We start from the raw sequence: 12,622 nt of genomic DNA on the forward strand, positions 1-12,622 counted from the left end.
AGCAAATTCTAGCGCAACGGCTAGACACAGGCCCACGCCGCATCACTGATGTGTGTCCCTATAGCGACAGCATGATAGGGGTGTCATTACTCAGTAGGGACGTGTATCTAGTTCTCCAGGTATTTAGAGAGGGAAATACACCACCAAAGTCCCTCCTCGGGTCACCTTTTCCTGTCTAGGTACACCATCCTTAATTACCAACCTTCAGGGCAAAACGTGCCCCAGGCTCAGGATGCATTTGCGAACCGCCCGCCGCAGGGTCCCCAAGGGCGGGGGTGAAGGTGGCAGGGTCTGCAAGGTGGGGAGAGGGTGGGGAGGAGGTGGGGAGGGGTGGCGCGGCGCGGGCCAATCAGGACACGCGGCGTCTCCGCCTGGGCTCCAAGTTTCCCGCGGCCCCCGCACAGCGCCGCCTGCCGGGTTAGGCGCGAGCGAGCGGGCGGAGCCTGCGGGGGTCTTCGGGCGCGGCTCCCCGGCCTTCAGGGCCCGCCCCGGCCCGGGAGCGGCTCCCACGCATTCGGCTTTCCCCTCCTCGCGCGCCGGGCCGCTCTTCTTGGGCCCGAGCGGGGGCGTCGCCGCAGGCGGCGGGCGGGAGGCGGGGATGCCGCTGGCGCCGTCGCCCTTGCGGCCGGGCGGTCAGCAGGCGGCGGCAGAAGCCGGAGCGTGCTTGCCGCTGGCCGGGACGCCGCCCTGGCCAGCGCTGGGCGCCCGCGGCGGCCTCAGGGCCCCGGGGCCCTGCGCGGCATGAGGTGGAGGCCGCGCGCCGCCGAGCGCCCAGCCCCTCAGGTCCCCGCGCGTCGCGTGCGCCGGCTGCGGCCCGGGCACCCACGCTAGCCCCGCGCGGGCACGAGACGCGCGGCCCAGAGGGACGCCGAGGGCGGGCGGCGGCGCAGGCCCGACCCGAGCCCCGCCGGAGGCTCGGGCCCGGCCCCTCGGCACCTGCGGCCCCACCTTGGGCCGGGCGGGGCGCACGCGCGAGCTCGGCCTCCGCGGCCCCGCGCCCCCCGGCCCGCGCCCTTCGCGCCTCTCCTTACCCCGACTGCCCGGCCTTCCATTCATTCCGCCGCCCCTCCCCTCCTCTCCCGGTCCTCACTTCCCGGTCCCCTGCGCCTGCTTTGCGGACTCCACTGCGTCCTCGGGGCTCCTGGCACCTTCCTGCAAGTTTAGGGCCTGGATAGTCGCCCCGGGTCCGGCCTGAGAGCGCAGCCCGAGCTGCTGGCCGGGGAGAGGACGATGTCTGTGCTCCGGCGGATGATGCGGGTCTCCAATCGCTCCCTCCTCGCCTTCATCTTCTTCTTTTCCCTCTCCTCGTCTTGTCTGTACTTCATCTATGTGGCTCCAGGCATCGGTGAGTACCAAGACACACCTTCACCCCCACCGTCACCCCCAAGAAACGCAGGCTGTCTGAGGACCGCTACTTCTGTGGTTGCGGAGCTAGGTTCCCTGGGGCTTGCAGAAGGCATGTGATTTGAACTGTTATTTTAGATCCAGTGCTTGGGGGCATGGCATTGCGGTGTGAGTTTTGTTAATGTGCGCCTAAATAACTTAAAAGGTTGCATTACATGGATATCTGTAGCAAAATCCGGTGTGATGGCCCAGGGTGCTCTCATTGCTTTCTGGAGTATTCATGACAGCTTTATCCATTTAATATCAGTGTCTAAGCTTAAGCTCGCTGCCTAATTGTACTTTTATTCAAACATCTTCAGGTCTGACGACTGGTTGTAGAAATACAGAAAACCTAGCAGCAGGGAATGTGATCTGGGCCGAGGGTGTACGCAGTGTAGTGTTCTAGGTCATTTCTTTAGAATGGAGTCAGTGAACAATTGTGCCATACTTCAGGAAATTTTAGGGGTGGAATTGTCCTATCAGAACAGTGTTCTGTTGTTTCGTCTGCTTTTCAAGGGTAGGTTGTCTCTGCTACCTGTTAAGGTGACTTCTAAGGTAAGCTGGCGATTAAAATAAATATGCGAGACGAACTATAGCTTGAAATTGTAATGTTCTCTCAGGCGCTTTTGGTCTTTGGTCCAAAATACCCCAGTGTACGATGTAGTTGAATGGGCTTTTTTATTAAATGTCCTAATTCTTCATTCCTCCTATTGCTGACAAGTACTGTACCATGGCATTTTTCTAGTGATGAACAGAAAATCAGCATTTCATGTGGATATTAAAAAACATCACAGTTTAAAAACTTCTGACTTTCTCTGGATCTTGATATTTAGTGTTAGATTCCTTAGTGACAATATGTGCATCTCTGATCATTTTTTGTTGGACACTAGTTGTCTTTTGAGTCAGTGCCATTTTCCTGAGTTAGCCAAAAATGTGTTGGCTGATCCCTTCTCAGAGGGAAAACACCTGCAGAATTTTGAAATGGAATTCCTAACAGGGCATTGTTTTGGGTGTAATGAGTTGTATTGTAAGAAATTATAGGGAAGAAGGAAGAAGTAGACTTCATCCAGTCTAAGAAAAATCAATGGCTTTTTCAATATTAAATATTTAGATTCAAGTAAGAAATAGACACTGAGGTAATGATGCTTAAAGTGTGACTTGCTGACACCCTGTGGTATCCCCAAATAGAAGTTTTAGGGTAAAGTTTGAAGAAGTGTGAATATTTTACCATTATTTTTCTTTAACGAAGTTTTTTCTTTAGGCAAACAATAACAAAACCAACCTCTAGAAGCCTGAAACACTAATGACAATGCTTCATATATTCACATGAATCACATCTGAGACAAAATTTTGTTATGGCTGAAATACGTGTTGTGTAAGAGTAGTTTTCATTGGTCCTAAATATGTTTCAAGTATCTTCTGGTAAGTCTGTATTAATTATACCACATCAGCTAGTTTAATAGATGTCAGTTTTATTTTCCTACTTTTTTGTCATTCTGTGGGTTTGATACAGTATTATCCAACTCATTCAGCAAAGCCTTTTTTCGTTTTTCTTTTTTTTGTGACAGCTTTTCTTAAAAAAATTTTTTTTTTTGTCTTCTTTTGGAAATTTTATAATGTAACTTCTCATTCTAGAGCAATCTTGCTTTCTAATTTAACTCTGGAAAAGTTGGATATCTTTGGTAGATGTTATTTGACCAGCAATTTAACTTTGCAAGATTTTGGAGAAGGTTTAGTTTTGTATTTGTACAACAATTTTCTTGCTTACTTACTTTGTATTTTGAGTAATGTGATAAAGTTACATTACTCAAAATCTTAACGAAAGGAAATCAGAATTCTAGGTTTTACCATGGTGGTAATCCTATTTTTTTCTGTTTTCTCTTACAATGATTTTAAAATTTTTTTGACCCCCAATGTATTGATTTTATTGATTTATTTTTCAGAGACTTTTTTTGTGTTAGAATTTCTACAAAATTTTCACTATTCCAATGTACATTAAGTAAACTCGTTTAAGCAATCAGAATGTAAACCTTCATGGGATTTTGACACAATATTTAAGAGATTGTCCGTACTTGTAATCCTAGTACACTGGGAGGCTGAGACAGGAGGATCTCGAGTTCAAGATCAGCATGGGCAACTTGAGATCTTATCTCAAAATAAAATTTTTTAAAATTTTAATCTGTAGAGTTAAAATTCAGTGGATGTGAAATACTAATACATTCTGGTTTAATACGTATGATTTAAATTGTGTCTTTGAGTATAGATTTAATTTTAAAAAGTCAAAGCCTATAAGAAATATAGGTTAAACCAATGCATATGTATAAATGCTGTGAATTTGTTATACCAACTCTATTTCCAAAATCCTGTGGTACAGAAAAAACAAGAAAGAAGAAGCCTTCTTATTTATCTCCTATATGTATCTTCACGCACTGGGAAGTAGTTTTCCAAAATTCAGATTTTTGTTTAAAAGCCTGATTTTTTTTCATTGGCATTGCATTTTGCCAGTTTTTCTTGACAAGTCAGGATCACTTTCTTCATTTTTGAGATGCATAGGGAAACCTCACCATGATGTGTCAGGTGCTCTGACATCCCATGGAAGTGTGGCTAGTGGAGCGCACATTGCAACAGCCCGTTGTGCAAGCGGTTTTCCTTAGGACGGCCATGCTCCACTGCTGTGCAACAGAAATGCTTCATGTCGACTTCACATTTTATCATGGGTGTCTTACAGTTTTCATCAGATGTAGAACTTCTTCTTGAAATGCTTTATATTTTGTCCTGATTTATATCTCGGGGCACAGTTTCCTTGTGAGTAAAATATGTGTTGTGTGGAAGTAACTTTTTATTGATCTTACATAGCAGTTATTTCAAGGCTCTTCAGGTAAGAAGTTCTCAGGAATCCTACCACATCCACCTGTTTGGTGGATGTCAGTTACATCTCCCTGGTATTTAGGTACAAACATCTGGGTGTGTCCTTTCTTCCTGGTATTTAGGTACAAACATCTGGGTTTGTCCTTTCTTCCTCAGGAAGGCCCTCCATCGTTTTAATTAACCTTCCTTGGTCTCCTTCCCTGAGTGGTTACACCACATGATTGTAGACAGTGCTGTATGTTTAGTTTTCAATTTCTTACCTTGTTCAGCATTTTTGGGGATTTTTGGATCTTAATCTACAGGGATTTCATGGGACTCAAGTTTGTTTTTTTATGAATAACATTTCATTTCCCTTTGAGTTTTCCAGGTCATGCAGGAAATCAGAGGTAGTCTTTACATTGTGAACCTTAGTACTCAGGGAGACTGGACAGCAGGTGTCCTCCCCTCCTTTCTAGAAGTCGATGGATGCGTGGTATTTGCTGACCCGGCAGAGGTATAGGTCGTTCTCATTCTGTGTCTTTGTGCATGGTTGCAGAAATGAGTGCAATTTTGATGTGGCTGGATTGAGACTAGAGTAGCTTTTAGCACCACAGTGCTTTTCTGCCATCGTATCAGGAGAAGGCAAACTGACTTATAAATTCATTCAACAGATAGGACTGGAGCTTCCAGGGTGACTGGACAGCAAGGTGTGGAAGATGAGAGAGAGGTCACTAACACAGTCATCCTGGGACCAAGTCCCATAATGAGGCTGCTGCAGACCCTTGGAAAGTTTGTGGAGTGAGGGCTGCTGGTTGGAGCAGGCAGCAGCTGGGAGCTTTTTTCAGTTGAGCAAAGGGATTCTGGTCAAAGGGAACAGCTGCATGAAATTTCTAGAATGTGGAAGTACCTTGCTTCCGTCTTAGGATGTGTGGTGGCAGAGAAGCCACACTGAGTAAAGTTTCCGGGTGTCTCAAGCTTATCTAAACCTTCTGTGGTTAAGAAAGTAATCAATGGGGCAATATCTTCAGGGAGATTGCGTAACTGCCCCCAGAGTGGGGATTTCACAGTCCCTTGGACTCCCTGGAGTCCCTGACCTTTGCTAGACAACTGACAGGCTGAGCTGTTGTTTGGGTAGGAGTATAATCATGCGGGGACACTTTGCTCTGGATTCCTTCCTGTCCTTGGAGGACTTACCTGATGAAGGGATTGGTTGAGTCTCCAGGGGAAACTTGAGTATTGCTGATGGTGCTTTAGGCATGGGCCATACTGGTGTATGTACCACCCTGTGGAGCCTGGGGGAGGTGGCTTAGTCAGGTTTCCCCTCAAAGTAACTGACATTTTTATTGAGTTTTTCACTGGATTACCTCAGAAGTTAGCTATTTGTCCTCTGGCTGTCTTATAAAAAAATCCTTTAACCTTCAAGCACTGGCTAGAAGAGCCTGGTTCTGTTCTTTTTTAACCATTTCAGTCTGCTTTGTTTCAAAGGTCCTTTTGATTTTTTCCTCACCAAGCATTTTGATCTACCTGACACTTTGCCTGGGGTTCTTGTGATTTGGGCTGTGGTGCTGGTCATTTTTACTCTCTGGGTGTTTTAATTTCTTGTCTCTTGTTCCTGAAACAAAATACGCAACACTCAAAGTTAAAGGAGGAAAGTTTTATGTAGCTGACACTTTGTGGAGGTTTCAGTCCATAATTGGTTGGCTTTAGGCAGGGTGGCACATGGCAGAAGGGAGACAGTTCATGGTGGCAGAAGACAACAAAAGCAACAGCCAAACCTTACCACTATCTTTCTGCCCCTCTTGTAGCCTATACAGGCTGCTAGAATTAGGGTGGTGCCAATCTAGTCAGTGGACTGATCAAGCAGTCACCTTACAATCCCAGCAACTTTAATCCCAGTGTGGTACCACCAGTCAGTCACATTCTAGATTCAGCTGTCTCTGAAAAATCTCTAACCACACGAGGCTTTGGAGGGCCATCTAGACACAAACTATAAAACTGGACTTCTCTTACTGGTCATGAGTCCCATGCAGTTGTTTATCCTGTGAGTAGCTGAAGTTTTAAAAAGGGAAATGATGCAGTTTTTGTTTTAGAGTAATGTGTCTTTCATGAAAGATGGGTATAGAGGGCAGGACCAGTGACAAGGATGAGTAACTGAAGCAATAGAAGGTGAGCTCTGGATTAAAGTGGACAGTTGGCGTTAGGGTGGAGTGAGCCATGTGAATAGTGCGAATGGAGGAAAGGTAAGGTGGAATTCCACTCTTTTTGTTTTGTTTTGTTTTGTTTTGGTACTTGGGATCAAACTCATGACCTTGCGCTTGCAAGGCAGGTTCTTATGCTGCTGAGCTAAGTTCCTGGCCCCCTTGAATTCCAGTTTAAGCAGCCAGATAAATAATAATATAAAAGGGGAGTGTGGAAAGCTGTCTTTTTTGAGGGAGCTGTTTTTGGTTTTAGAGGATTTGAGTTTAAACATCTGTGAAATATCCAGGAAGAATTTGACAGTCAGTAGACAGATGAAAATAAGGACTTAAAGTACCAGAGGGAGGATTAGGTACTTTCTGCACTTGAGTCAGTGATGGCCAACCTATGGCACGTGTGCCTCAGCAAGCTGTTTGTATCTTTGACAGCTCCAAAGAGTTTGCCATCACTGAGTCTTAGGGGAGTGACACTTCTCTATTCCTCCTCAACACAGTAGAGTAGGAAACTCACTCCGAAAGTGGGAGGGACTCACCGTTCTCACTCTTACACAAGGCATTAGAGGTTCAGCAGAAGGTGCAGGAAAGATTCCCAGTGTCGTTTGGAAGCATCTTGGGAACTTCGGCCCCTCTTTCCCTCCCCTGCCATGTCAGGAAAGCATCTGCAGGTCAGGTCCACACGAGGGGAGGCCAGGCCTTCTGAGTATGTATCCCTGCAGTTGATGACTGTTCTGGAACCACATGTGTGACTCAGCTCTGCAGGGTCAGTGTAAATTAATCTATGTCCTGCGGCCTTGTGGGAAATTAGGTAACTTATTGATTTGCTGCAATCTGGTGGTGCTAAGTGACTTTCTCCACCTTAGTCTTATATGAATATAATTGAGATGTGGTCAGACATTATGGCAGAGTGAAATAGTGATGTGTTTACTCTGCACAGTGTTTATCATTTCTGCTTTTAGTGCTTATTGGAGATAAAAGCATTTGTGTATGTGGATGCATATAAAAGAGAAACTCCTAATCCTAGGTGTGTAGTGCCTGTAGATGATGGATATTCCAAACACTGCCTGGAATTTTGTTGAGGAGAAAATAGATCTTCCTTTTGAGGGAGTAGTATGTATGTTGACTGATTTCCTACCCATCCAAGCTTGCTTTCAGGAGCATATTTCCCAAGTCTTCTCTGCAGACATCCTGATTCTGATCATTTATAGTACACTCCATTCTGTGACAAGCCTGCTTATTACAAGGTATATGACAGAGCTTCTAACCGTGCTAGTTCTAGGCTTTATGTTCTGGCTGCTGTTCTCTGACCACAGCCCCAGCCTTTGCCCTTCTGTGCAAGGGCCCCAGGCGAAAAGAACCTGGGAGACAAAGGCATTAGTGTCTCTCGTGCCAAAGCTGTTGGCAAAGAAGTCCCAGAAACAAAATCCCAAAGGTAACCAGTACTTTGGCCAACACCGGAGTGACACAGCTAGTGAGACCAGCCTTTGTTAACAAAGAAGAACAGAGAGCTCCCAGAGATTGTCTCTTGTCCAGAGTCTCACGTGGCAGCATTGTTGGAGGGGCTGAAATGAACGGCTGGAGAAACTGAGCATGCACTGTTGATGTCTGACTCTCTTCTGCCTAAGTCGAAGGAACTGATCATTTTTTTGTCCTGAAGAATTGAAGATTCAAGAGAATATGAGCTCTCTTTTAATAAGTTTGAAGAGCTACTACTGTATATAGAAGAGAGCCAAAACTTTTTGAATAGTTTCAGTAGTAAAGGTAATGACAGTGAAGCAGATTTTAAGCAAATTGTAAAGAAATACACAGGGCACACAAATGTGACTGACTAGAGTTCACTCTAGTTAGTGGCCTTAGAAGTGCTCTTTCCTTACACATTTCCAAGTGAGGACAGGTGACTACTTGTTAAAGTTGGAGAAGGCTAGCCTGCCCACCCTTCCTTCCTGTTTCCCTCCTTCCTTTGTTTCTACTTATTATTATTATTCTTATTTAAAGCAGGGAAGGTTTATTTAGCTCACAGTTTGTGGAGGTTTCAGCCCATAATCTGGCTCCAAGCAGAGTGACAGTTCACATAGGTGGAAAACAGCAAAAGCAACAAGATGACAGAGAGAGAGAGAGAGAGAGAGAGAGAGAGAGAGAGAGAAAGAAATCCTTCCTTCCTATGTCCTTCCTTCCTATATCCTTCCTGGGCTGCCTGGGGGAGACAGCCTAGGTCTCTAATAATTCCTAGTCCCCAGGTCTGTGCTGTTGGTGAGACAGCACCCCAGCTCCGCCAGGCAAGGAGCAGACCTGCTCCTCTACCTGCTCCTCCGCTTGCATGGCTTTGTGCCTCCTTTTCCCTTTCAAGCCTGTCTTTGATGTTTGCTTGGAGCTATATATAGATTCTGAGGTGCTGCTTAGTGTGTTCTTCTAAGGCTTGGATTCCTTGGCTGCATTTGGGGTTCCTCAGCGTCTGTATTTGTCACCTGACAGGCTGAACCTGCAGTTTGCCCCTTTAAAGAGCATCCTACCTTGCTTCTTTATTCCTTTTCTCCTTTCCCCCTTGCCTTGCTGATTTTTAATTCCTAGTGGACTTCATTTAGTACTAGATTTAAAATGCCTTTTATTTCCATTTCTGTCATCAGGATACTAACCAAGAATACAGTGTGCAAGGAATGGTGATTCAAGTTGCAGAAGAGGTCAGTTAAAGGTTGAAAATAGGTCTTCTGAGGATATGTGTAATGCTGTCGATGAGCCTTTGCAAAGTGGAAATGTTTTCTGTAGTAAACCTTAGGACTCAACTGGAGAATTTTAGGTGACATCCCTACCTCTTTTTTTTTTTGTAATTCTCTGGTGCATTCTGTATACTTATATAGGGCCAATTTGATTTTCTGTGTTTTATGGTCAGGCTCCTATAGATAAAACCAGTTGCAGCAGACTTTGGCAGTTTTTAAGCTGCAGCAAAAACTACTCAGTTGAAATAGGAGAGTTAATTTACAGGGTGTTTATGTCAGTAGTAATATTTTTGGCTGTGTGGCACAACAAAATGTTTAGGAGGGTATATAGTAGTAATTTTTAGCTAACCTTTTATTTTCCTTGAAGGTGAAATAAATACAGTTTTTGTTTCATCTTTATTTTTAGGGTTGATTACTTGATTTTGTAAAGGTTTGAACTTCATCAAATCATGTATGTTCCTTAAGTTTAAGGATGAACATGGATGCCTTGTGTCATGAATGAACTATGCATATGTTAGAAAGCTATGTAAAAGAGGATTATGTAAATTTAACTAATATGAAATATGGAAGATTTGCTTGGGTTTGGTTGTTACAAATGTTATTAGTTATGTTTTGAAAATTACTAGAAGCATTGGTTTTCAAATATGAATGTGCCCAGATCTTACTTAAGATGAGCTGTTTTAATAAGCTTATATCCCAGGAATATTGCTGATGATTGAGATTGTAATTCTGAATCATTTTTAATATGTACCCTAGGTAATTCTGTGGCTTGGGAACTGTGTTTCTGACAAACACTTCAAATGATGTGGGGTGGGTGGTGGTGAAAATAAGTGGTCATTTTACCTTACTGAATTGATCATCTTACATCATTTAGTGTTTCATAGAACTAATCTTCATTTTGAAAACCTGATTAACTTGTTTTCAGACAGAGTGGCTCTCTGGAATGGTGAAGTTTTCATGCAGAAAGGAAATGGGCAGATACATTGTTTAAGACAACCTCATCATGTGTTTTTTTATGAGTCTGATGACTAGAGGCTTGGGTCATAGGTCAATCCTGAAAGTGTTATGGTGCAGTAATTATTAGAAAGATACATTGTAATTTACTTAACAAGAGTAATAAAATCTCTTAAAGTACTAGATAGCATTTTAGGTTACTAATGGAAGTAATTTCAAAATAATACTTTGTCCCCTTTGGCTGGAAGTCTTTTTAAAATACTCTGCCTATGTTTAAGTAACAGTATGAAGTTTGTTGTAGCACCATGTCTTGATTGAGATATTCTGTTGTTTTGTTTTTGTATATTTGAGACTTGCAAGTGTCAGTGTGGTTTTTCTGAAACTGTGTTACACATATTGTCTTTTTAATAATGAAGTTAATGAGGTGGTGAGGATCACCTATAGTCTCGGCTTCCAAGGAGACTGAGTTAGGAAGATTTCTTGAACTAGGAGTTCAGGGTCACCTTGGGCAACAGAGTAAGAACATGCCTTTTAAGAGAGAAAAAGAGATTATGGCTTCGAATTGTAGTGCAGTTTCCAGTTTTACTTAGGGAAAGAGAAATTAGGCTTTTTCATTTGAATCAAGATACTGAAGATAGAAAATTATAAGATGTCTTGTTTACTGATTTAAGGCTATGCTCTTGGTTTAGAAATCTTCATAGTTTTGGTTTTTTTTTTTTTTTTAGTACATGTTTGCAGTGCGTAATGATTGCAGTCATGGCGGTGGCGGGGGGGGGTGTTGGTGTGTTTGTGTGACACATTCTAATTCTTTTTCATTCCCCTTCCATCACTTCCCTCTCTGGCCATCTTTGAAATTCATTTCTTACCTAGTGGTTTCCTTCTCTACTTCTTGTTTTAGAGTCATTTTCTTATTGCTACTAAGTAAGTTGAAATCCAAAAGATGTTTTAATTATGAAAAGGAAATTGGGCATGGTAGTAAAACAGTTCAGTTAGTCACCCCCCCCCCCCCATGAGTTCTTGAATGGATAGAGATTCTTCTTTTTTTGGTACTGGGAACTGAACTTATGACCTTGCGCTTGCCAGGCAGGCGCTTGTGCTACTGACATAATGGATAGAGGTTTGTTTCACATTCTGCTTAGGTACTTTGAAACCACTAATTTTCAACAATTTTATGATGTTTCCAGGCATGTTTGTTTATAATTTGCTCTTCTGGTCTATAATATCATTGGATTTCTTGATTAAATTTTAAAATCTGTTTAATTGCCTGCATTTTTCCTTCCAAGGTTCCTTCATGTCCTCCTGATTCTAATTTTCTCAGTGTGGTTCATTAACTCTCTTAGGGTTCCTATAATGCTAGGAGGAAGAGATGCATTTTGTGTTAGGCAAATAGTATAGTGAATTCACAGGGGCAGAGCTCACAAATATCTTTTGTCAGATAATGTTTTCATATTAGTAGATTATACAGAGGATGCCTTTTGAATTATCAGCTGCCTTTAAACTCAGCTGAACTGCTGATCTGGTTGTTACAAAAGCACTTCTATTGTTTTAGGCAGTTTGTATCTCTTCAGGATCTTTGTTCTTTAGAAAGAAATCAAAGGCCCCTTGGAGAGTCACAGAAAATAAATATTTTTATTGTCATACACAGATTCTGCCCAAAAAATGTATACACCCTTCAGAAATTCACCATACTGGGGCTGGGGATTTAGCTCAGCAGCATAAGCACCTACCTTGCAAGCAGGCAGTTGTGAGTTCGATCCCTGGTACCGATAAAAAAAGGAAAAAGACAAAAAAAAAAAAAAGAAACTCACCATACTAATAAATGTCTGGAGGCTGATGGTCACCACTCTGAACACCTCTTGTAATTGCAAAGGGCAAAGGTAACTTGTATTAATCTTATGATGTCTCACAAATTAATATTGAAATATTAATACAGGTTATTGAAATATAAATACATTAATATTTCAAATATTAATATTGAAATATTAATACATATTAATTGAAATATTAATACAGGGTTTTCCCCTGATGTATACATTTTTGAGTGTATTCTGTATTTAACCATGTTCAGTAGTTAAATACACCAGTCTCCAAAAATAATTTATAACTGTTACCTGCAGAGTGAAGTGATACTCTTAATAAGTGTTATGTTAATTCTTTCTGTCAGCAAACAAGCTCTTGGCTCAGATCGGAAGTAGATCTGCGTGTGTGTGTGTGTGTGTGTGTATACATACATTTGTTGTATTTGCTACCTGTTTGATAAAATGGGACTCTGTTGTGGTTTGTGTTGAGCTGGCACAGGGTCTTCAGAGGTGACCAAATCTAAAGTGTGTGATTGATTTGTAGTGCTGGGACTGGGGGGTGGGGATTAAGGGTGGGTGATTTCTGGGTCTATCCACTGATTGGATTGGCACCGCCCTAATCCTAGACTGGATACAATATAAGGGACAGAAAGAGGCCTGTCTTGTTCTTGCTTGTTGTTTCTGCTGTCTTCCGCTGCTATGAACTGTTGCCCCTTTGCCACCTTCCACCTGC

General features: G+C 43.0%; 1 protein-coding gene across 3 annotated transcripts in view; it reads left to right on the forward strand.

The window, feature by feature from the left end:
* Positions 1 to 401: 401 nt before the first annotated feature.
* The window catches only part of B4galt6 (beta-1,4-galactosyltransferase 6), an 82,098-nt gene continuing 69,877 nt past the window's right edge, over positions 402 to 12,622 (forward strand). The window contains exons 1-2 of one of the 3 annotated variants that reach the window (XM_013157197.2): positions 403 to 1,345; positions 2,645 to 2,805. In XM_013157197.2, coding sequence (XP_013012651.1) covers positions 2,787 to 2,805 — 19 coding nt within the window. In that variant the 5' untranslated portion in view covers positions 403 to 1,345; positions 2,645 to 2,786. Of the gene's footprint in view, positions 1,346 to 2,644; positions 2,806 to 12,622 lie in introns of all 3 variants that reach the window. The other 2 variants (XM_063231802.1, XM_003474100.5) reach the window with 2 other exon arrangements.

This window comes from Cavia porcellus, unplaced genomic scaffold, assembly GCF_034190915.1.
Source record: "Cavia porcellus strain 051 isolate PalLab524CR breed Dunkin Hartley unplaced genomic scaffold, mCavPor4.1 scaffold_20, whole genome shotgun sequence".
Lineage (NCBI taxonomy): Eukaryota > Metazoa > Chordata > Mammalia > Rodentia > Caviidae > Cavia > Cavia porcellus.